The sequence below is a fragment of the Arachis duranensis genome, chromosome 6 (genome assembly GCF_000817695.3).
Source record: "Arachis duranensis cultivar V14167 chromosome 6, aradu.V14167.gnm2.J7QH, whole genome shotgun sequence".
In the NCBI taxonomy this organism is placed as follows: domain Eukaryota; kingdom Viridiplantae; phylum Streptophyta; class Magnoliopsida; order Fabales; family Fabaceae; genus Arachis; species Arachis duranensis.
In genome coordinates, this window is record NC_029777.3 from 10,809,184 (window position 1) to 10,833,294 (window position 24,111).

Consider the following 24,111-nt stretch of genomic DNA (forward strand, 5'->3'; position numbering starts at 1 on the left):
ATTATTATTATTATTATAATTATTGAGAAGGTGAAGATTAATAAAATTTTATTTATTTATTTATTTTGGTTCATCATCAAAGAAAAAAATAAGGGAAAGAAAGTAATATGTATACGGAATTTGTTGGTTGTGTTAGTAGAATTATAAGAGAATGATCCCATTTGATTAATACTATTCAATTCAGGTTTCTGATTAATAAACCAAATTTAATTTCATTTTTAAGAATGCTAACAGACCAATATTTTTAGTTAAAAAAAAAGCAACCAATTAACAAATTTTAACTCAAATACAAGGCAAATATTTTTTAGTCACATGGTTACAACTACAATTCAGATTTAAAATAAAATATCTATTCCTTTTGACTACGTGAACCATGGTAGGTGACTTCTAATTTTAAAGTCTTAGATTGTATATAGAAGTTTTCGGGTTTTGACTCTTTCAATTCATATTTCCTTTATGAACTTCTATTTCTCTAATTCTTTGTGGGCGTTGAATCCGTTGATTATTTAACCCTCTTTTTCTTTTTGATCGGCCCACACAAGAAAGAAGAGAACTTCTAGCTTATTGCCTTGCCGCAATTAACGCATGATCTATCTAGCCTCTAATAATAACAAGTTTAATACTGAATATTTAGTGGGTGAGTTTAAAGCTTTGTGTTAATATCTAAGCTAGCCGTGATAGATATTTTCTATAAGAATATATTCATGTGAAGTTGATAGTTAAGAGAGTGATTAAATAATTTGATAGATTTGACTAAATTGTCATCCACTCACTTTAGCTATCAACTTCACATAAAGATAACTGTACGAATTTTTATCATATTTTAAATTTTAGTTTTAAAAATAATATAATCTCCCGTTGATTAAAAATAAATGCCTGAAAAAGGAATTTCCTTAAAAGTTACATCAAGTTATATCCCATTAACTTTGTTCCATACCATCTCCTTTTGTTATTACTATTATTGACATGGACATTGAGAAAGCATTTGCTATGGAGTAAGAAAATTATGTTCCATGGAATATGATAAAATATTTCTTGATCTAATATTATCCGAATGTTGGATTGGATGTACAAACAGGGTTTTCGTAAAGTTGCAACAAGCAGATGGGAATTCTCCAATGAGAAGTTCAAGAAAGGTGAAAGAGAAATGCTATGTGAAATTCGAAGAAGAAGAGCATGGACAAGCAAGCAACGGAATGCAGCAGCAAACCAAGGTGCACCCCAAGACTCCGATGAAGATCAAAGGTCTTCATCGACTTCTTCGTCTTCGGGTTACACCACTCTAGTTGATGAGAACAAGCGCCTCAAGAAGGAGAATGGGGTGGGTGGCGAAATACTCGCATGCTCAGGAGGAGGAAGAGGACGAGGACGAGAATGAGGCCGAGGCAGAGGCCGGAAAGCCAATGCTGTTTGGAGTAAGATTGGATGTTCAAGGGCAGAGGCAGGTGAAGAGGAAGAGAGACGAGATACGTGAAAGCGCAAGCATTTTGCTCTCTCAATCATGCAAATAGATACATATATATACACCTATAGTAGCTTCAAAACATAAATATAGTTACTCAAAAAGTGTAATAATCAAATGTTAGCTAGGTTTGCCGATTTTTTTTCCCAATGTTTTTTCCTCCCTCTTGTGCTATTAATGTGGTGATCACATATTTGGTAATTGGTATATATCAAGAACTTTGGGGACAGCTAAATCATCATAATATTGCAACAACCGTAATATAAGAACATGATCGATATATCTATGTAAAATTCATTTGCTATTATATATTATATATAATGAGTTTATAACGTACTTATAATTTTAATATTCAAAGGTGTAATATCACTCATAAATAAGTGGTAATAATGTGTTCTACAGTGAAAGGCGCGCTCAATCGCTCACAAAACACATATATCCAAGAGTAAACAACATTCCCAAATAAGATATTTATTTATTTTCAGAGTTTCATATATATAATAGAACGAAACGGGCTACATTATTGGCATTTTATAATGAAATAATTCATTGCACCGAATAATTAATTTCGCTTCAAAATAAGCCGCCATTTCCATATTAGTAATCACAAATCATAATGATGAGGAATTGAGGATAATAAACACACTATATTTCCAAAATCCAATGCCTCAAAATATCAATATTTACTGTTCCTAAATCCTGATACATTAACTAATGATCATTTATCATTGCAACTTGCAAGACTAATCATCCTCATCCTATTCTCCAACGTCAAATGCTCTTGATCATCCTGATCCCTCTCTCCAATATCTTCATTTCCAACTAACATTCTAACATTTCTAACAGTCATAGATGCCAACATTAGCCCTGTTCTCTTCTACAAATTTTTCACGGCCGAAACATCAGTCTTATATACATCATCTATGGTCTTATATGTCATAAATTTTTCCTTCAAATTGTGAGACTAATTTCAATTCAAGAAAGAGATCCCGAGCAAAAGTTCATTTTATCAACCCAAGTTAAATCCTACTATTTACATCACACTAATTTTACATGACAAACCAAAGGGAAAAACTGGCAGTTAAGCCAAAGTCCTTCCTCAATGAGTAACACTAATGTTACAATTCTCAACGGCCAAAACCATTGCCCTACGGAATCTATATACAATTCCATGCCACTAAATCACTGATCCACACTATACATGGTCTTCCGTTTAGAAAGAATGCACCATTTTGATAGCTCATATGACATTGCAAATTTGCAATACTATGCCGTAGTTTATGAAAGAAAATGACAAAAATGTTGACATCTCATGAAGTAGCTGCAAAATGATTAAATATTGTCTCCAGAGTTGACTGGCTGATGCTGTACTCAGCAATCCCTAATCTATCTCTGCAAAAAGTTAGGTGGCATTTTGTCAGTTCGTTTGACAAGTAAGATATCCTCCTAATTATATCACGTGATACTTGTACTTTACCTGTTTCCTTCAAGGTGACCAAAGACATCAGCCAGAGATAAACCTTCTTCATAGGGTATCTGCGATAATAATTAAAAAAAAAAGGTTGTGAATTAGTATATGTCCTGCAAAATGTGTAAGCATATGCAGATGTTCTGATGATCGGGGCAAAAAGTGAAAGTACCTGGTATCTGATGTTCAAACCATTGCACCCTTGCCATCTTGCTCCCCGAAATGATGAAAGTATAAATGAATCAATTTCTGAGAATTTTTGTTTCGACAACCACCACTCGGAAAATACTGGTAATGGAATACCACCTACATTACAATAATAGAAAAGAAATATCAGTACCGGAAGAGACTTTATGCAATTTTTATTGGGAAAAAGTTTATATATATAATGCATCTCCTCTAATGAGAATTCTCTAGCCACTTTACCATGTGCTGAAAACACTTGATGACATTATCTTAAAAGGCTCTACTACCTTACCATATTAAGAGCCATTTCTTCTAAAAGGCTAAGTTATTAGGCATAAGGTCATGGATGATTTATTTCTAATACATATATCTAACATACATGAAATGCGTTCTACTTCATCTTTCCGCATTTTTTTATTTTATATAATAACCAAGTCTTGTTCCACTGGATGAGATTGGCTACATGGATCAAATGATAACATTGTGCCCTATCATAGATCACATGCTTCACAAATCTAGCTATAGAACTATTCTCCATCTGATCCAATCTCCTCAGCTTCACAAAATTTCAAGAGCTTCCTTGTCTAAGTTATTACAGTGACCTAGCTTAAATTGCAGAATAAATTTGAAGGTAAAAATTTAAAATCACGAAGCCCAAGTATTATGTGAAATTTTAAGACAAGGGCCATACTTTTTCCCATTCCAAGAAAGGATTTTGTACTTTGTTAAACCCGAGGGAAGACATTATGGTTTACCCTCAAATTATTTGCCAGAATATTATAAAGGAATACTGTATCAACATTTAATGTAGAAAAGAGGAAATAGGTAAAGAAAAAACAAATACACTATACCAAATGAAAATCCATTCAAATACTGTATAATTCACGATTGATTTCCACTTCACTTACATGCATGTTCCAACGAGAAAAGTGTCATCGAGTCATAGAAGAAATCAAAATGAGACAAAGAATCAAAGCCTTCAATGGAAGTTCAACATACCATCTCGAAACAATTGTTCAGATAATTGTTCCCTAGAAGCTCCATCAGAGACAGGTGTACAGGAGATTAGTGTCTTGACTCTTTCTTCATTGCCAAGCCAGCGCCCAATTAAGCTTATCATTTCTCGTGTCAAGCTAATCTCTGCAATGGAACTATTTTCTGCAGTAATGGAGTCAGTGGCACCAATGCAAACTTCAAGGTCGCCAAGCAAGCTTCTAGGATGAGAAGGGACATAGAGAACTCTTTCCTGAATAGCTTGGCATAGTGTTTGCAAGTCTGCAGAACTCACTTCAGTAGGTTTTACCTGGAAACAGGTGAATTAATATATGAAGGTACTTTTTCATCAGCGGTAAAAGAATAAGTACAAAGAGGATGTGCTTCTTGATATTTTAACCATTCCTACCTCTAGTTCCAGATGATTCCCAAATCTCGTTTTTAAATGCTGAGGACTTCCGATGCATCTTAATCGTCCACCAACCTTGCAAACAAATATAATTAATATCAGGCAATAAGTATATCAGTAGCTGCCTGCCAGGGTCCAAGAATGAAAAGAGAAAATAAGGTTGTACCATTATTCCCATCCTGGTACATAAGGCTTGAGCTTCATTCATGCTGTGGGTAGTTAGAATTACTGCAGTTTTCCCCCTTCTTGTTGAGATCCTAGATATTACATCCCACATAAATCTTTTGGCGATGGGATCCATACCTGAAAATACCAATATGAGAGACCTAGATGCTTTGTCGGGAATCACTAAGCTTAATCCATTCAGTAAGAACCTACAAATAGCTAACATTCCCCTTAAACTCAAAGCTTGCTGGGCATGAATGATACATAACAAACGAGATTATGCAGATGCTAAAAAAATATTCTGAACCATGGTTTTGATCATAGAATTGAATGCAACAAGAATTCAAGGTCAATTGATGAAGCAGGTTCCTTTTTCAGGATAAAAATGAAGTGGGTTTCTTAACATGTGTGGGTTCCTTTTTCAGGAAAAAAATGAAGTGGGTTTCTTAACATGTCAAGCATCTATTGAACTAAAGTTTAGACAATTAAAAAAGCTAAATGTAAATCTCAATGCAAGTAACTCCGTTATCGTACCTGTAGATGGTTCATCAAGAATGACAATAGGAGGATCTCCAATCATTGCGATTGCAACAGATAGTTTCCTTTTATTCCCCCCACTAAGAGTAAATGACGGTTTATTAGCATGCTTCAATAAGCCAAATTCCACCATCTTTTCCTTAACAACCTGTTGAAGTGATCATAGACAAGAAGCGACAATTATGCTGTATCTATTATGATCATATTCTATTGATGAATGCTAATTAATATAAAAATTCATAGTGATATTTCAAGCTTTCAAGAGGCCTGACACTTTTCCAATCCTGAGTCTATTACCCAACAATTCTGAATGCGCTCCCTCGGCGTTTCCCATGGCCCTATATAGTGATAACCACCTCACCCCCAATACCACCCCAACAGAGAGTTGGTTGCAAATATGTATTCCCTCCACTAAGTCTACTTCCCCAATTACCCTTTTTATGTTGCACTCTAATACATTGGTTCCTAACAGTTTGAGGCATGAACGGTGCACAAGCCAACCTACCTCGCACTGAGATTCAACTTATTTTGTTTATATTGTCTGTAAGTGTCGTATTTGCTTGGTTTCTCCATAAAAATGGAAAAGTACGGGTGTTCTTATTTCAAACTTGTCGAATTACAAATCGATTAGCTACCTACGTGCATGTTATTGCCATGAATTGTCCAGACACATCAAGTATGAAAGGGATAGAGTTACACGTACATTATCTATAGTGTATTCTGGAACACCTTTTATTCTAGCATAAAGCTCAAGATGCTCTTGAACGGTCAAAAACTCCAATAAAGCATCAAATTGCGGACAATATCCAATCTGGAAGTGAAATATTGAGATAAACAATAAATAGTCAAATGGATTTACATAAAACTTCATTCTCTAACTGTAAGTCATTGTGTACACATAAGAGAGAATATGCATACATATTGGCGAGCAGCCTTGGGATGGGAGCATATATCTTTGCCAAAAATAAAAGCAGTCCCATCAGAAGGAGATTCTTCCCCTATACATAAAAGACACAACATTAAGCAATAAGCCCATAAGAATCACAGAGAAATGCCTAGTTCACAACAATCCATATTACAAAACCTCTATTGGTGCAATTGAATGAGATCTATCAAAATTTTTCCGGAACATCACAAATCATCATCTCAAGTTTGTTTAGATTAGAAGATTGTACCTATGGAACAGATAATAACAACTATACTCACAAGAGAAAATGAATGGAAAATCAAAACAATGTTATCAATGCACATTTAAGTTTGCTAGCTAAAGAAGTTCCTATTATAACAGGAGTAAAATATGCAGTATTAGATGTGTAGGCATATGATATACCGCATAACATAGAAAGAGTTGTGGTCTTTCCAGCTCCATTTGTTCCTAAAAAGCCGAAACATTCTCCTTCCTGAACCGAAAAGGTTAACGAATCTACTGCAACCTTTTCCCCTAGATACTTCCCTTCAGAATACACCTTAATTTCAAAGGGAAAAAACTATAATTAAATAAAAAGCATTTTGCCATGTTAAAAAGCAAGTGAATAATCAAAGAAAATACCTTTCGAAGATTACGCAGGTAGATAATAGAATTATCGAGGGAACCAGAAAGTACTCTATTTCTTTCGGTTTTCACATCCACATCTTCATCAAAGTCCATTGAAACAGATTCCATAGAAGGTTCTAAGAGAGGTTCCAGATAAGTGGTATTACGCTGGAAGATGTTTAAACTCTGCCACCACTTCTTGATCATAAACGGAGTTAATTTGAGGGAGGGACAAACTTCAAGTGCAAGTGTCAAACAAAAGTAACCAATGCTCTGTCATACAGGAAAATAGATTAGAATGAGAAAGTATTCTGTTTTTGACACAATCTATGTTCTCTTGTTCTTTGTTATCATATAAACTAACAACTTAATAGGCACTCTCGTGCATATGCAGCAATTTTTTTTCTGTAATATACGTACTTTTTTTATAACTTGTTTAATGTACAAATTTATTGAAGAATTAATATAAATGAGAACACAAATATGAATGTATTTTTATTTAGAATTATTTAATACAAGTAACATATTTATAGCAAAAAATAAAATAGTGATGCTGTTTGTCTGCATTATTAGTAAAATTGGTGGTTTTTTTTTTTTTGTTAAAGATTTGAAACGTAAGAACTGTAAATAAGGGCATTTTGGGAATATATAAACTGTGACCAAGTAGTTTTTTTTTCTGCCTTAGTCACTTTAGTAGTATTAAAGAAGTATAGATAATATATATCATCATTGGTGTATGTTGATAAAAAGAATACTATAATAAAGAGCACATGAAAATTAATACATGAAAACCTCCTAACGACTATCACTTGTTCACTTTTATATTACTACTATAGTCCCACCTAGAACTTGTACTTTGAATCATAATTCATAATTCGTAAGGAACAAAACAGCAGAAAATTTTGATATAGTTAGAGTTATACCTCAATAGCAAGATAACAAATAGAGGCACCTGAAACATTCCAGTCAAATATCCCATCACTTGTTTTATCTTTCATTCCTTGCCGTAGAAGTGCCAATGAAGCAAGACCATCAGCAAAACAAAATCCAGGAGAAATTCTGAAAAAATTCTGAAACAGAACAAATATTTATGTAGAGAGTATGTAATGGTATTTATATTAAATCATATACTATTACAGAATGGATAGCATGATATCTTAAAATATTAAAAAGTATCTCAATGGTTTCTGTTAGGATTTAGAATTGCTTTGTTTTATCTTATTATTTATTCTGTAAGTTACATCTACATGTTTTTGCTATCCAATTTAGTTTTGTAAGTTGTAACCAGTATCACTGTATAATGAAGTCCCTAGATGATTCATGAGCACAGCCAGCAACATATTTTCATATTATTCAGAATATTTCTTCTCTCTTCCTTAGCTATCTAAAACCGACAATCTCAAGCAACAAGCTTGGGCACAGACAGCCAGAGAGAAACAGAAAGTAAAATTCATTCCTTTACTTTAAATATATGAAATATTTGGCAACTTTATGAAACTTCGTTACGACCAAGCAGATTTTTTACATTTGTGATTGAAACTAATGTGTCTATTCTCCCCCCCTCCTCCCCTCTTCTTTCTCTTTCTTTTTTTATCTCTTCCTAAAAAAAAAGGAGCCTCAAATGGGAAAAGTCCTGCATATTTGGCTATTACCTTCAGGAAGGTGAATCAGTCAAAGCAAGGGCATGGGATTCATGCTGCTAAAAGCTTAAGAGCAGTAAGCAGTTACCTTAAGAAAAGTATTGGCAGTTGTTGTGTTTGGTATAAGTCCCATAATGAATGAGATAACCATTAGAATCAATCCAGTGAAAAAGTGAATTAAAAGAACCACATTCTGAAAAGAAGAATGAATGTCTTAGCATTAATATGCACGGCAAGTAACGAAATAAAAATAATTGTGTCCCCCTACCTGAGCCATGGTATGGTCAAAAAAGAAAAATGTAAGGCAGTAAGTTGATGATGCAACTGCAAGTCCATATTCCAAAAGCATCAGTGTAGTCGGTAACAAAGATACCCCTCCAACAAATTGATCCAAACCTACAATATTAATTAATAGGCAAGAATTAGCATCTAACACTATGATTCTGTAAGCAAAACCTCAAGGATTGATTCAATTGAGATGTCATAGGAACCATATTTATGGAAGTAGTTGATCTGAGAGTATACACTGAAACGAGGGAAAATAGATACCGTTTTAAATAACTCTATTACAAGCCTTCCATAGCACAAGCAAACCATCAAAATATTAACCAAAGATGTGTATAGGACATGGTCTAGAATACCGAAAAAAATTATCTGAGCAGCTGCTATTACATTAAATATGGAAGTACATAAAAATAATTAATTTATCATTAATAATTAAAAAACTAATATTTTTAACAGAAAACATACCAAAAATGTAAAAGAGAATTATGGCAAATGAGGCCGGAAACAAGAAGCTCACGAAGTCCCAAATATATGTAGAAGCCCAATATGAAAGGACAGAAACCTGATCAGCAAGATCAGTATCAGAGTGAAGACAAGGATAACTCAATAATATGTTAAACAGTGTTCTTTCAAGAAAACTAAGATACCCCACTAATTAGCTGCTGGTGCTTAGCTTTCACTTCACGTTCCTGCACCAACCAAGTTTGGAAACTTTTAGCCCTTGAACATAAAAGAAAGTAAAATGCATTCACACTCTAAATATTGAAAGTAAAATGCTACTTAAGCATCCACACTTCCATGTGCCTCTATTATCCAATAGCTCGTACATTTGGAAGAAATGTTTATAACGTGATATCAAAACTTCTATAACTAAAGTGGTCTTGATCCTTGTATTTGCTCACATTCTTCTAAATGGCATAAAATTTTCAGCACAAGGTAAGGTGAGTGTGTTGTTCATAGTTAATGCTTCAAACAAAAGGAGCTCTTTCATTAGGCAGGGTATTAATGTATAAAAACTGTGCTTGTGCATGTGCCTTTACCCAATAACTTGAGCTTTTGAGATGTATGATCCATGACAGTTCTTCTTTACATTTCTTTCAGAAGGAAAAGAAAATGATTAAAAAATGATATACTGATGAAACTAGTGTAACACAACTTACCTTAACAATGGGAACAGCAAATGAGGCGGGTATGAAAGAGAACGCAATATTGACAATAATTGCAGCAGAGAAGGCATCCAGGTCCTACAGAATTTCATCAGCAGCTCATCAAATCTTTGATTTTAATCAAAGAGTATGGAGGGAAGGAAATTATAGATGAGCATTGAGTATACAAGTTGGACATCTTTAGCATCACCAACCATTATGTACTTTGGATGTGAAAACGTAAAAAATAAAATATAAAAAATGAAAAGATAAAACGAAAAAAACTTGGTAGCTTACAGTTCTAATTGGAACATGCATCATAATTCTTGAATAATACCCAGTTTGATAACATAAAAAAGAACATGGTAGCTTACATGACGTTGTACGAGCTGGCTTTGTGTCATTGGTAGTGGGTGGTTGCGTGTCTGAATTGTCATATTTGTGTCACCAGTAGCAAGTCTAAGAATGGCACTGTTCATAACATTGATAAAGGTGGGAGCAGCGTGCTGGCAAGAACAATTGTGCAATACAGTGTAGCCTAAGCTCCCATCACTATTTTGATCATCCATCACAATTGCCCCATACCTTCATATGAAATTACATTGCAATCATTTGTATACTACATCAGGCATTCATCATCATATAAATGGTATTTAGTTGTATTTCTTAAGTTGCCTAGTAAGGGTGTGTTTATTTCTTCTTCCCAAAAGAGTGATTTTACAACTTGGATTTCTTTATATAATGGAAAAAGGCTGAAACTGATTCGATCAAATGCTACTCTCTTTAGCTTTTCCGAAAATGCTGAATTTTTTTCATTTTAGTTATTTTAGAAAATTTATGCATGTATTTGGTTGGAACGCAATTTATGCACCTTCAATGGTATATTTTCAGTTAAACAAGTTTTATGGGACAGAACTAGATATTTGGCCTCTATATGGTGCAAAGACTGTCATCCTTTTAGAGGACTTCCCTGCTTGGATATATTGTGAGATTGAAAGGCTATGATTCATTGATTGCTTTTTCTTTTCTCTTTGTTTTTTTCTTTCGTAAGACAGGCCTATTATCCTCCCATCTTGTGCCATTCTCCTCATATTAATGATACATTTCTTTCCAAGTCTGATATAATTTCTTATCACAAATGCTTACAGTTCTGAAATATGACAAACCAAGAGTGGACCAGGAAGTTGAAGTTTACGAACCTAGATTGGTAGGATTCATTGAAGCTAGACATCAAATATTCACTCATTGAAAGTAGAGCAGGTCCTAGAGTTGGCCCTGCTGCTTCCACTGCATCAGCTAATGCCTTCCCTGAATTAGGGAACTTGTATGAGCTTGGCTTGTATCTTTGAATCCACCCTCCTTTGACATTTTGTGCTACCTTCAACATCATAGAAATTCCAGTGAAACCCCGTCAGAATGCACTAGAGTCAACTTTTGACCACCAGCCTCTAAGACTAAAAAGAGACATGATACAACATAATTTCATGAGGCAAAAATCGAAACAACAGTGAGTGACTAACCTTTTCAGCAATAGGCAAAGATAGATTAAAAGGGATTGGACCTCCCCCACCCCCACCAGTCAACAGAGGATTAAAATAAGAAGTTGAAAGGATCAGGTTAGCTGGAATATAATTGTTTTGTGATCTCTCCGAGCAGATATTGCCCTTTTAATGAATAAAGCTCTCGAGTGTTGCCAGAATGTTGACCTAGAAATGAGACAACAGCTACAACACAGCATACCCACGAAGTTTATGAAACTTATAACCATAGCAAAAATCAAACCACAAGCTCCTGCCACTATGCTAGATATCAAACCAAGGAACTTCTTATAATTTCCTAAAAAACATTTTTTGGTGGAGGGATGGTCATAAGAACCAAGCAAAGCCACAGAGTCAGACACAAGGGAACGATCATTTCCCTCGAAGCATTCGACTCCATCATAGTCACATCCTGCAACTCTCAAAAATACCTCCTCTAGGGTTGTGACTGATATACCATAGCTTTCAATACCAAGACTGTCTTCATTACCACTACCACTTATTTCCATGTTCAAAAGTGGTTTTTTCATGCAACCTTCAATTTCCCTAAACATCCCCTCAAAAGCTGATGAAGATGCCAGCGGAAGCCTAAAGGAAATCTCAGTTCCCACCTGCAAATGAAATAAATGGAATCAATCATCATAACATCATGCAAAACAAATTTAAAAACAATGTATGAAGAGGAAGTATTTTTTAATTAAGTTTGAACTTGATTATCCATAACCGAAGCACTGTTTATATGAAATCGAACATAAAACCAACTACCTTACCATTTTTTTCCTTTTTGCTTTTTTGCATTTCAAATGATATAGACAATTAACTCCTTAATAAAATTAACAATTAAAAACAATGAAAGAAAGAGGAAACCAGGTTTAATCTTAAAGCATGTATGGTTTGCATCCAAATCCGTAATGCTGTCAGAGCTGGGAAAGAGCTATTCAACCTATTCTATGTAAGTTTTTTACGTTTACCTTTTTTACACCTCACCTCTCCACTTTCGGCGGCTTTGGCTGAAAAAGAATGACAGATATTTCAAGCGAACTTTCCATCTTTGGACAACATATGATATTGAGTGGTTTTTCCGTACTTAGATATTCTAGTAGTGCATTCTTTTGGGGCATTTTCGTGCCTAGATATGCAAAAATATGAGCATATCCTGTTACATGGCTAATATCTAAGGTTAGGACCTACGTGTTATTCTTTTCCTAAAACATATCCGGGTTCCCTGTAACACGAACCACAGCTCAATCTCTAAGGTTAGGCCTATGTCTTAAATTTTGCTCTCTCCTTTCTGAGATTTCTTATCCTTTTCCTTTCATACTCTCTTCTTTAACTGCATCAGGTTTCTTTCCTTTTTACTGTAAAGCTAAATATTAAGTGACCAAACTTAGAGTAACAATTAATAATCACCATGGTAAAGTTAGTTTATTCATGTCCAAAGTAATGAATTATCTGAATAAGTTTAATCTATGATAAAAGTAGGCTATTTTTTCTCCCTTTAAAGTGATATAAAGAAGACTGTTGACTGCCTACTGTTCATAGATGATTACTAAGTTCATCAGACTGATATTAAAGTGAATTGCAAATAGCTATACTGTGAGAGATTACCTCGCTTACACAGGTTGCTGAGGGAACATGACGATATACTATATCACTAGCTATAGAAGCAGTAGGAGCTGACTGAAAGGACAAGAATTAAAGAAAAATGAAAAACTAAAATACATAAATAAATAGAGCATTTCAGCCATGAAACATCAGCACCTGAATGAATTGAAGAGGAAGTTATCAGGATAGAACAAACCTTTACAAGTGTTAGAGTATAACCAACTCCATAATGATGCTTCAAGAAAAGTGAGCTGTCAAAAAATACTACAAATAAGAGGAGAAAAAAAATGCATAATACAATCATGATACCTAGATGTGCATTTAAAAGTTAAACTAAATTCCCACCAATTTTGCCACTAGAAATCAAGTCAACAGAGGTAAAACTGGAAATTCAGAAAGTAACTGCACATAAAATTTAATGAATTGCCTAATATGAATTTCGAAATAGGCAAACAGTGCACACACATGGGTGTGGGTGCACATGCATGCGTGTGTGCACCATGAGGGATAGTAGAAAAAGAAACTAAACTAGTTGAGAAAGGAAAGTAGAAAGTGGATAAAGGCATACAACAAAATATATACATATATACACAACTTAACCTTCATATATAAATTTCGTCATTGATCCTCATATTTCATTTCAATCATTAGCTTTCAAATGAACGGTATAATTGGGGAAAGTGAGAAGGAAATTAAACCTTCCACAGCATTTCAGAGAACCATTGGCCATGATAGCTATCCGATCACCTAGTTCATCTGCTTCATCCATTGAATGAGTTGTTAGTAAGATTATCCTGCCCTTCTTAAATTTTTTTATTAACTGCCAAGTCAAACGCATTGAGTATGGATCCATTCCGCTGGTAGGTTCATCAAGAATTATAACCTGCCAGGTAAGACCAAGGGGTTCCAGTTTTGTTCAATATATGAATACAAAAATAAAGCAAGTGTTTTTGATATGCATACTACCTTACTGTTCCCTATCAATGCAATTCCAAGAGACAATTTTCTCTTCATGCCACCAGAAAGAGCTCTCACAACACTGTTAATTTTATCAGCCAGGCCCACCTGATCATGCAATAGCAGTTATTTAGAATACCACATTGATTCATAATTGAACAGAGTAAAGGGCTAAAAACAAAAATTTAGGGACAGGAGACGCAGGACAATGTCTACATTGCAAAAGGTTCATCAAAACATGATCACAAACTCCTGAACAATTTAAGATTGTATCAATTTCAAATACCGCTAAAAACAAGTCCCACGGCAACCCTATAACTTTCAATACTGGGCATACAACAGCCAAATTCCTAGAATGTTATTGCAGAATGTAAAACATTGGGAAGAAACATTCCTTTGTCTCCTAACCACCCCCTTTGACCCTATATTTATCATAGTTGGGGACTTTTTATGGCCACAATTAATATCACCAAACTCACCTCGTCAGCCATATTGGTAACAACAGCCTCCAGTGAGTCTTCATCAACACCCTTTAATATGGCGAATATTTCTAAATGCTCCCTTACCTACATAAAGTCAATGGCCCCGAATTCAGTATAATATGAGAGTAAAAATATAAATAAATTTAAAAAAAAAAGTAAGCAATGCAACAATAATAAAAAATCAACTCTGGGTATATAGCTATGTTTAGATGATGATACAGATTAACAAGAAAAAAATTAGAAAAGAGAACAAGTACAAGAAAGAATTTAAAAAAAAAATAAAAATAATAAGGTGCTACGAGGAGTGATGAGAGGATGTCAAAGGGAGCCCTTAATTCTCTGACTGCATAAATGTATAGCATTGTGGCGGCTATATGTTCAAAATAGGGAAAAAAAAGTTATTACAAGCTGCGATGAAGTGCTGAATTTTTGGTAGGGCAGGCAAGACTAACGATAATATGTACACCCACAATGTAAACATGGCTTTTAATACACTTATACACATAAAACTATAATAATTTAAAATTAGACAAAATGAATTAATATTATTTGTTATGCAAATGGATAACAGTGTCGCAACTCATTAGAATATGTTGGGAGGCCACCAGAATGAAACAAAAGAAATGTCTAGAGTTTCAGGTTGTGAACTTATACGGGAAGTATAGAAGCATACATCTATCTATACAAGAAACAGCAGTTACTAATATCCATGTTGTGGGCACACACCCAAAACCTTCCGTATCTCATCCTACAAAACAAGATAATCACATTCGAATGAACACATGACCAAGAATATTCACAAAGAAACAAAAACAAAGAGAGCATATACATGTCCCAGATTACCAAGAAACACATGCTATCAGCCACGATCCCCCCACCCCCTCTTTTTTCTTTTTTCCTCTAGCTTCTTTTGTCCAGCACAAAGGGAAATAAATACTATGGATCGATAAATTGGATTAGTTTGTAGCAGCACAAGAACATAGTGAAGAGCGATTGAAATTATTAATTGACAAGTTTTGTTCAATTTACTCGAGTCTATGGCTCCACTTTCTTTTTTGCAGATGGCATTGTCAACTCTAGCAGAAAATGCCATAAGGGCGATGGTATTAGTCTTTGTATTACGTATGTCCAGATTAGCAAATTTTGTGATTAGAAGAGTTTACAATGAATGAAGTGCTGCAGAAAGCTGATTCTATGGAAATTAATGAAACCAAATATGCAGTTAGCATGTACTTATGACTTCAAGATATTTAAATCACAAGAAAGTATATGATTTAGACGTTTGACATCAATTTGGTTTAAGGCTCATGATTTTTTAATTCCCCTCTGACATGTTGGTAGTTTGGAAAGCAATGCTTTATAGATAACTCTTCTTTTGGCCGTTTTTCGCTATTGTATAGAGGAACCCATAGCCTCCTCCTTGTATTATTCTTCTATTCTTCTTTTATCAAAGAATAATAAGTAGATAGATTGTGAACAATAAGCTTGAACTATGAAGTATCTGTGATTCTATAACAAACAACTTACAATATCTGATACAATGTTCTTTCCAAACACCAAAGCATCCCCTGATGTAGGAGGAAGAAGACCAACAAGCATCGAGATTGTTGTACTTTTACCAGCTCCATTATGTCCTTCAAAAAGTATAATCAATGAGCGACAACTGTTACGGAATAGGTATATATATAAAGAAAAATTGGGAGAGTAGATGATAAGAAATCATCCTAAAATAAGAAAATCAAACAATAAAGAATTATTGTAACGGGAATACAATCTCTCAAAATACTCATTACACACAAGAATAATACACAGGAAGTTTTTAGATCAAGCCTTTTAAGAGAAAGATAGCTTGTATATAAAACATATGTATGACTGTAATGTAAGCAACAGAAATTAAGAAAGAAGAATAATTGCACTCACCTAGAAGAGCAAGAATCTGATGTTCATACAATGTAAGTTGTAAGGAGTTAACAGCACAGCAATCTCCTTTTCTAGTAGCATACACTTTATGCAAATTCCTTATCTGAATGCATCTAAAGTTTCCAAACAAGAAGTCAGAAAGAGACTACATAGAACACGATTCCAACGTACCAAGTTGATTCACTTGAATTGTATTTCATATATACCTGCCATCAAGCTCCTGTTGTTTCATATCTAGGCTTATTGCTTCCATAGAAGGTCTCGACTCGGAATTCCTACCATCAATTTTAACTTCAAAATTGGAGGGGCGGTGTTTTCCAGTTTTATTCTTTCTCCAGAAGTCTCTTCGGAAAACAAAAGACCACGGATATCGCCGTCCATACTCCCGTGGAAGAACCTTCAATGTAAGCAGAGTTTGAATGGTTTTATCATTTATAAGGGGAAGTGGAATGAGAATGCTTTAGAGGAAGACACATATTCATTATAAAAACAATTGAGCATCTTGGTTGAACATTTGTTTGCTAACAGTTAGGACACAACAGCAATTGCTTGTTTGTACCTGTGTATGATTTGAAATACGTCACTTTTGCAAAATGTAGGTTAGTCTAACTAATAGTACTTTCTTAAATGAGCATTCTTCTATGATATTACAGTTGGAAAAAGAAAAAGTTGAGAAAAATAAAATTTGGGAAGCAAGAACGGAGAAAAGGGACCAAATCTGAAGGCCTGCAAAGGGAAAGATATATCTAAATTTATGCACACACACATATTATTGTAGACAAATACACACACAAAAACACAAGCAAGAGGTAGTAGAAAAAGTTTGCTCACATGTAAAAACAACAGCAGCCTTGCAACACTAGATGACTTAAACAGAACCACTTTTTGTTAGTTCATCCATTTGGCACTTCTCTAATAATATCCCTAAAATTTCTCATTCGAATACCTACTTTTAAATCATATTTTATATAACATGCTTAATACCAGTTTTGAAGAGGAAATACTTTCAAGCAATCAATTAATTAAAACCAGTATACAGATAAAAGACGCAAATAAGCACAATTTAAAAATTATACATGACAGAAAATGAGAAAGTTGAAATTAACTCAGAGTGCATGAAAATACAGCCAAATCATTAGCTGAGTAAAATTAAGTTTAAATGTTTCCCAGAAAGAAAGCTGCTTAGAAGCATCACAATGTTCAGCCAAGTATGAAACAGCACCTTTCTTGAAACTTTTCATGCATATCTATATGTATATACATCAACACAAACTAAATCTGTTATCTCCCAACTAAGCAACAAATGGTTGATTTCAGCTAGACAATCTAGCTAGGACACAAAGGACAGACACAAAACGGTCATTTGTTACCATTTTAGTTAGCTTATTCGAGATAAAAAAGATATATTAAAATATTGAGGTCATACCTTGTCAAAATATAGACCCATTGCACAATATAGCAGTGTATCAAGTATCATCATCAAAAGACATAGAGAAAAATTCACTCCAGATGATTCCTGCACAATAAATATCTTAAAAGAATTGGGAAAGAGATATCGGTCAAAATAACAATAGTAGCTGCAAAGTTGATACTGCATGAACGCACCCGCCATATGTTGGTCCAACGCAGTCCCACATGAGCACGCTCATAATCAGCAAAGTTAACTGACCCCAGAGCAAAGGCTGTAGGTGAAAGTATAGAAGCAAGAACCTTCAATACCCTGAGCAGACAATCTCAAATCAATTAACTCTACACTCAAGTATGAAAAACTTGGACAAGAAAGATATTATATATTGATAAAAAAAGGTACTCACATTGAAACACCCTCATCATTGACAGTGTAATAAGGGAAAAAAGTACCAAGAAAAGACAGCGTTCCAACTGCAACAGCTGTTTTGGCCCGTTTGAAAAATGTTGATATAAAAAATGACAGCATGATTGCACTAAGCCCAAAAATGAAAAAGTAGGCAAACACCAATGTCTTATCACTATACTTGAATAAATTATCCATGGTGCAAGCAGTAATGATCCCGGAAGACACTGCAAACTGTAATATTCAAATTGCACAAAGATGAGATGATAAAACCAAGATAATGCCTTGATCTAGACAAAGAAAGAATCAAATCGTCACATTATTGGTTCTCAGTTATGTAATAAATTTTCAACACAGATAAAATAAGGAACTAAATTCCATTAATGAATCATCCAAGCAGTCTCTTTTACTTTATACCACACCAGCAATGATGGCAAGGCGGCAGCAATCTACATGTTCTAGATTTTCTCAAGAAATATCTACCTTATTTGTATTAGTATTAGAATAGTTACAGAGTAAGAGATTTGAGACTATTTGGTGTAAAGCTCATGAACTTTTTAGTGGAATTTCCTTCTGAAACAAGCCAAGAGATGGGAAGCTATGCTCCAGTAATTTTTATTTTCCCCCTCTTTTGGCACTTGGCTCTGGTAGGAAGGATTCCATGTGCCGCCATCTTTTTTTTTTTCCTCCTTCTTCTCTACTTATTAATGTTCTTCTATAATCAATATTAGTAATAAGAGAATGGACTCCCAAAATCATAAGATATCATTGTACAGTTTTTCACGGATAGAAAAAGTGTATTGTTACAATGCTAAAATTTCAGACCAAAAGAATTAATATCCCACGCTTACCCACATCCAAATTTCCCAATAAAATAAGCCACCCTAACTCGATCAACAAAAAAAATCAGCTAGCCCCCTCAAATGTGACCTAACTCCAAGAGCCCCTCCAACATCCAACAATATGCTTATTCTTCTCCCCTCTCTTCAACGATCCAACACCTCTTTCATCTCTCTACCTCTAACAAATCATGTGTCAATTGGATTCCTCTTCCAAAGCCTGTCAACTCAAGCTTGCTGACTCCTGTCACATAAGACTTCTCAAAGTCCAACTTAAAGCAAACACCACTTGACCTTTTCCTCGGGTCATGAACTACTTCAACAGCTACTAAAGCAACATCTAAGATTTTCTGAGCACACTATTTCACCAAAGTAGTATATTCTAAAATGTCATTTGAACAAAAGAGATAGTGCCATTTAATGATTTATACAAAGCTGTGATTGGTCTATAATTGATTAATATTAACTAACCTATCCTTTGGAACCAAAATGTTAAAGAGTTAACAACTTAACACCAACCTTTCCATAACTAAGGAATTCCTCAAACACCTTGAACAAAAACAGAATGTTATAATCAGCAAATAAGTCTCCAAGTTAAATTCTCATAAAGCCATTTATATCCAACCAGACCTTTGAAGTTATTCATCCTAACACAGAGCAGGAGTGCCTAAAGGTAAACCAAAGGGAAAAGAATGTGGGGGGGAGGGGATAAAATAAAATAAAAATAGTAATAGTAACCCACCACATATTGTGGATAAAAAGAAAAACATACATGCAAACAAAGGGAAAAACTATAGCATATGGAATGGAAAAAGGCATACCTGCAAAGCATATGTGATAAACCAAGAGAGATGAAATATCCCATCTTTCAGGCCCATCATATAGAGTCCTTCTTTAATCTTCTGTTCCTGAAATATTACATTAGAAAATCAGGAGGCAAGAACTAAATACAAGAGGGAGGCTTTCTATCCCATAAATATTTGGAAAGAAAGGTATGTTAAAATAATGCAAATGATCAAATTACCAAACCTTCTCAAAAACAGAATAACTGATGAGGCGCGAAACTGGATAGAGAAAACCCAATAGGTATCTGCACATGTCCCATAAGTATTAGTATACAAGTGCCTGCACAGTTCTGTGTTTACAGTTTGATTCATGATGACCTTATATTGACCAAAATCGAGTTTAATTACAAGTGATTAAAGAGAAAAGTGATTTATGTTGGTAAATTTTATCTAAACATTGATTTTGGCAAAATGAATGTAACACACAACATTGATAAAAATAATATTTTTAAAAAAATAAAAAAAAACTTTTAAATATATAATGTATAAACATAATACTAACACAAACTTACAATATTCCCATGACTTTCTTTATGATTGACTGGAACTGATCATCAGTGTACTCTCGAGTGGGAAATGGAGATACTCGTATATGACTGGGGTTAAACTGATTCCATGTAGCATTCAGAGAGAAATCAGTGTCATAGAAGCCTGATAGAGGAAGGGTTATGCGTTCAGTGCTGGAATTTATGCCAGACTGTTGAGCAATGAATATTATAAATGAATCGACCATTTGCTGGAGCTGCAAAACACAAAAGGATAGATTAATGGAGTATTATTTAACAGTACAGATATCAAATTAGAAGACAGAAAGCAAGAAGATTATAGAGAGTATAAGTTAATATGTGCAATTAAAAAAGACACTCTCAAATTATTACAAAAATGGATACAAAGATATAATAATAAAATATAAAATAAAGTTTCATGGATCTATACTAAAATATTTTTTACCAAAAAAAAGAAAAGGAAAAAATTCGCACACATATACTTGCAAGAGAAAACAAAATCAGGGGGAAATAACAAGAAAGAATAAGAAAATATCATACAGTAAAAAACCCACTGAAGCTGTACTGCATTGTTGGTACAGCACTAACACCCAGTTCCAAGTCGTTAAGAAATGGGCCATTTGTGTCCATTATTGTTTTTACATCTGGGAAACCGGAGAATGCCCATGTATGATTGAGGCGTATGCTATAATCAAACGACTGAGGACCTTGTTCATAAAATACAACAGCTCCTTTAATTTTCGGATTTGAACAATTCCTAAACAGGTAGAATAGAAAAAAAAATAGAACTTATAAGTAAATCAGTCAAAAGTTCAGCTCCTCAAAGAATTTCAATCAACTTAAAACAGACATCATTTTCATATTTTATGTCGAGTCTGATAAAAAATAGGGTGAAAGAATTGTACAAACTATAGAAGCAATAATCTAAGACACCTAGTCACAAGAATAATTTCCATTTTCATTAAAAAAATATAATCTCATTGAAGAGGAGAGGAACAAAGAAAATACAATATCAGATACAAGAAAGAACATGATTATTTTCTGCATAATGAGAATATATATTGATATTGAAAATAGACCAGCATCATGACAGCTTCATAAGAGCCAATATATCATAGTAGAATTAATGAATAGACAAATAGTACACTGCAAGAACCAAAAAGGTATATAAGTATCCATTAACAGTGGGAGAGACATTGTATTACAGGTATAAAGCACATAAGAATCCGTAGTGAAGGAAACCCAAGATACAAACATGATAAATAGTCTCTAATGCAACCAAAACCTCAATATGATATGAAAAATCAGGAGAAATCTTAAATATTCTACATTTTTCATTCAGTACCTCTTATATCACCTAGCATGTAATTCAAAAACCATTGCATGTGTCAGAGCCTACCTATTATAGCAGCTATAGCAGAACTTCAAATCCAGCAGAGAGCCTTAATAATCACAAATTATTTACCTTGCTTGACTGCAGGTACCATAAGCATCTGAGCGAATGTAGCTTTCCAACTCTACCTCATCTTTGTACACTTGACTAACAAGCTGCATATTAAAAGTCGAGTTATAACTACTCTTCAAAAGCCAAATTTTGTGTGTATGCACGCGAAAACACATGAATTCCAAGTGGAGACTGGATTGAAGATGCCTTTAGGCTTTAGCTGTGTACGAAGACAGAAAGACATGGAAACCAGAGACATATTTTTTCGTAAAAGGGATGAGACGGCAAGGAAACAACATCTACATAGTGCATGGAATGGGAACCTGCCTAGTTGCCATTCACTGCCTTTAACAATTGAAGAGATGACACTTCAGATAAAAGACAGAAATGACTTTCATAAACCCTAAACGCTTACAGGTGACAAAAAGTCAAAAATTAGAATAATGGAACAAAGTTACGACTCACAGATAGACTTGATAAAGCAGCCAAAGAAATACTGGATAGATTTTGGAGCAAGCAAATTAAACTGTTCCACTGGTAAGACCATGGTTAAAAAGAGTATTAGTAGTTTACCTTCAGGAGTGGGAATTTTATGGACACTACATCTATCATCAGCTTCGTCTCATCGGTATCTGGTGCAAAAGCTAAATACTCCCCTTCCTCCAACAAGGATGCCAAAACTTGTTGGAAGTTAGGGGATATACCTTTACCCACCTCCACAAACATCTCTTTCTGAATGTGCCTGCTCCATTTCCACATAAAAGTTTACTCCTCATATAAAATCAAAGATAAAATAAAAAAATAATTCCGGAAATGAAACAGCAATCGCTTTCGGTTCCCTCCATAAACCTTTACTACAGATAACGAATACAATCTACTTTTACTTCATCAAATAAAACAGTACTTGAATATCAAAAATGGAATGTATTGAAAACCTGCATTTTGTTCAATTTGTTTAGTTTAGTGCCTCCTTAAAACAGACGACAAAGAGAAAAGTGCAAAAACACAAAAAAAAAAATTAAAGGAAAAAAAAAGGACGTAGAAGAAGACATGAAGAGATGAATAGAAATACTGACGGTTCAGCTGGATGAATTTGTGTGTCAACTTGAGTCCTCACAGCCACTAACAGCAACAACACAACCGTAGGGAGCAATATCTGCCATGAATTGAGCCACATACATCAAAATTCCCACTAAACTTGACTCATACTTCACCAAATTCAAATGCGATTGGAACAAATGACATACAGAACCCTAAACATCTCTTCCAAAAAAATGACATAATTACAGGAACGTTACAAAAACGTAGGAATTATAGATACACAATTGTACCAGAGCCATAAAAAGAAAACCGCTATAACAGAAACTCAGAATAGTTACAAAAACGACAGAAAATAAATAAATAAGCCAAGTGAAGTGAAGATCACCGAACAAAAAAACAAGATCACGGAATCGATGACGTTACAAAAAGGATCAAAAGCAAATAAAGAGAAACAGAGTGAACGGAACAAAACAAGAGACAGAAGCGAAAAATGAAAATGAAGAAGAAGGAACCTCAGCTGCAGTAACGAAAGGGTGACGAATTTTGAGGAGCCAGTTCTTGCGGAGCATAACCTTCAACTGCCTGGAGGCAGTTCCCATGGCTGCTGCAACGCAAGAGCGTGAAACCCTAGAACCAGACGCGATGAAACGGTGTCGTTCCCTGCTTCTAAAGAAGAAGAAGAAGAAGAGAAAAAAACAAAGCGTTGTTCAGTTATGACTCGGTGGAGGTTGTTGCGTTGTGTACACTTCAATTTGGTGGGTTACGAGTGTGACGACTGAGCTAGTCATCCATAACTGAAAAACAAAAACGCAATTTATATTTTATTTTTCATTTAATTCATTTTTTTCTTGTTATTAATTAACGAATATTATATTTATGAGGAAGTGAGTGAAAACGTTGAAGAGAAGAGAATGATAAAGCAGGGGTCTGCGATACCAGGATTCAGTTGAGGGTTCGCGCGCCGCTGCACTCTTTATCGTCTCGTGACTCGTGAGACGAAACAGAAACACAGATTACAGAATATATCGCTTGTTTAATTACTATTTATATGACAATATTTTTGTGTAAAATAATAACTAAAAATTATTTGGTTAATATCATTTAATATTTTAGCTATTTGAATGTATATTTAATATTTATTCTAAAAAATGTGTATAATCTGAATGTATAAAAACTCTTGGCATCCGTATTGTTTTATTATTTTTAACTATCATTTCATCAGTATAAATATTAAATTATTATTAATAAATAAATTTTATTAATTTATAAGTATAAACTTTAATAAATATAAATATAA

At 34.3% G+C, this 24,111-nt stretch overlaps 2 protein-coding genes across 2 annotated transcripts in view; one reads left to right on the plus strand and one right to left on the minus strand.

Moving 5' to 3' along the window:
* LOC107492553 (heat stress transcription factor B-3) overlaps positions 1 to 1,669 on the plus strand; it is a gene marked incomplete in the record, with an annotated part of 3,391 nt that extends 1,722 nt beyond the window's left edge. Inside the window, 2 exon segments of the mRNA XM_016113596.3 lie at positions 1,079 to 1,323; positions 1,325 to 1,669. Coding sequence (XP_015969082.2) covers positions 1,079 to 1,323; positions 1,325 to 1,511 — 432 coding nt within the window.
* A 767-nt stretch (positions 1,670 to 2,436) lies between these two features.
* On the minus strand, positions 2,437 to 23,691 carry LOC107492552 (ABC transporter A family member 1). The gene is given in 42 exon segments (XM_016113595.3): positions 2,437 to 2,854; positions 2,940 to 2,998; positions 3,103 to 3,236; positions 4,116 to 4,419; positions 4,519 to 4,593; positions 4,685 to 4,821; positions 5,218 to 5,368; positions 5,924 to 6,031; positions 6,139 to 6,218; positions 6,551 to 6,686; positions 6,770 to 7,027; positions 7,678 to 7,824; positions 8,483 to 8,587; positions 8,663 to 8,790; positions 9,145 to 9,241; positions 9,327 to 9,368; positions 9,840 to 9,923; positions 10,199 to 10,409; positions 11,024 to 11,202; positions 11,345 to 11,445; positions 11,448 to 11,973; positions 12,971 to 13,042; positions 13,164 to 13,218; positions 13,666 to 13,850; positions 13,934 to 14,032; positions 14,404 to 14,490; positions 14,812 to 14,827; positions 15,108 to 15,154; positions 15,934 to 16,040; positions 16,327 to 16,439; positions 16,533 to 16,723; positions 17,753 to 17,842; positions 17,932 to 18,046; positions 18,141 to 18,373; positions 19,800 to 19,886; positions 20,008 to 20,068; positions 20,336 to 20,565; positions 20,870 to 21,086; positions 21,795 to 21,877; positions 22,347 to 22,515; positions 22,850 to 22,929; positions 23,327 to 23,691. Coding segments are annotated over 42 exon segments (5,568 nt in total). The 5' UTR covers positions 23,414 to 23,691; the 3' UTR covers positions 2,437 to 2,772.
* Positions 23,692 to 24,111: the final 420 nt, after the last annotated feature.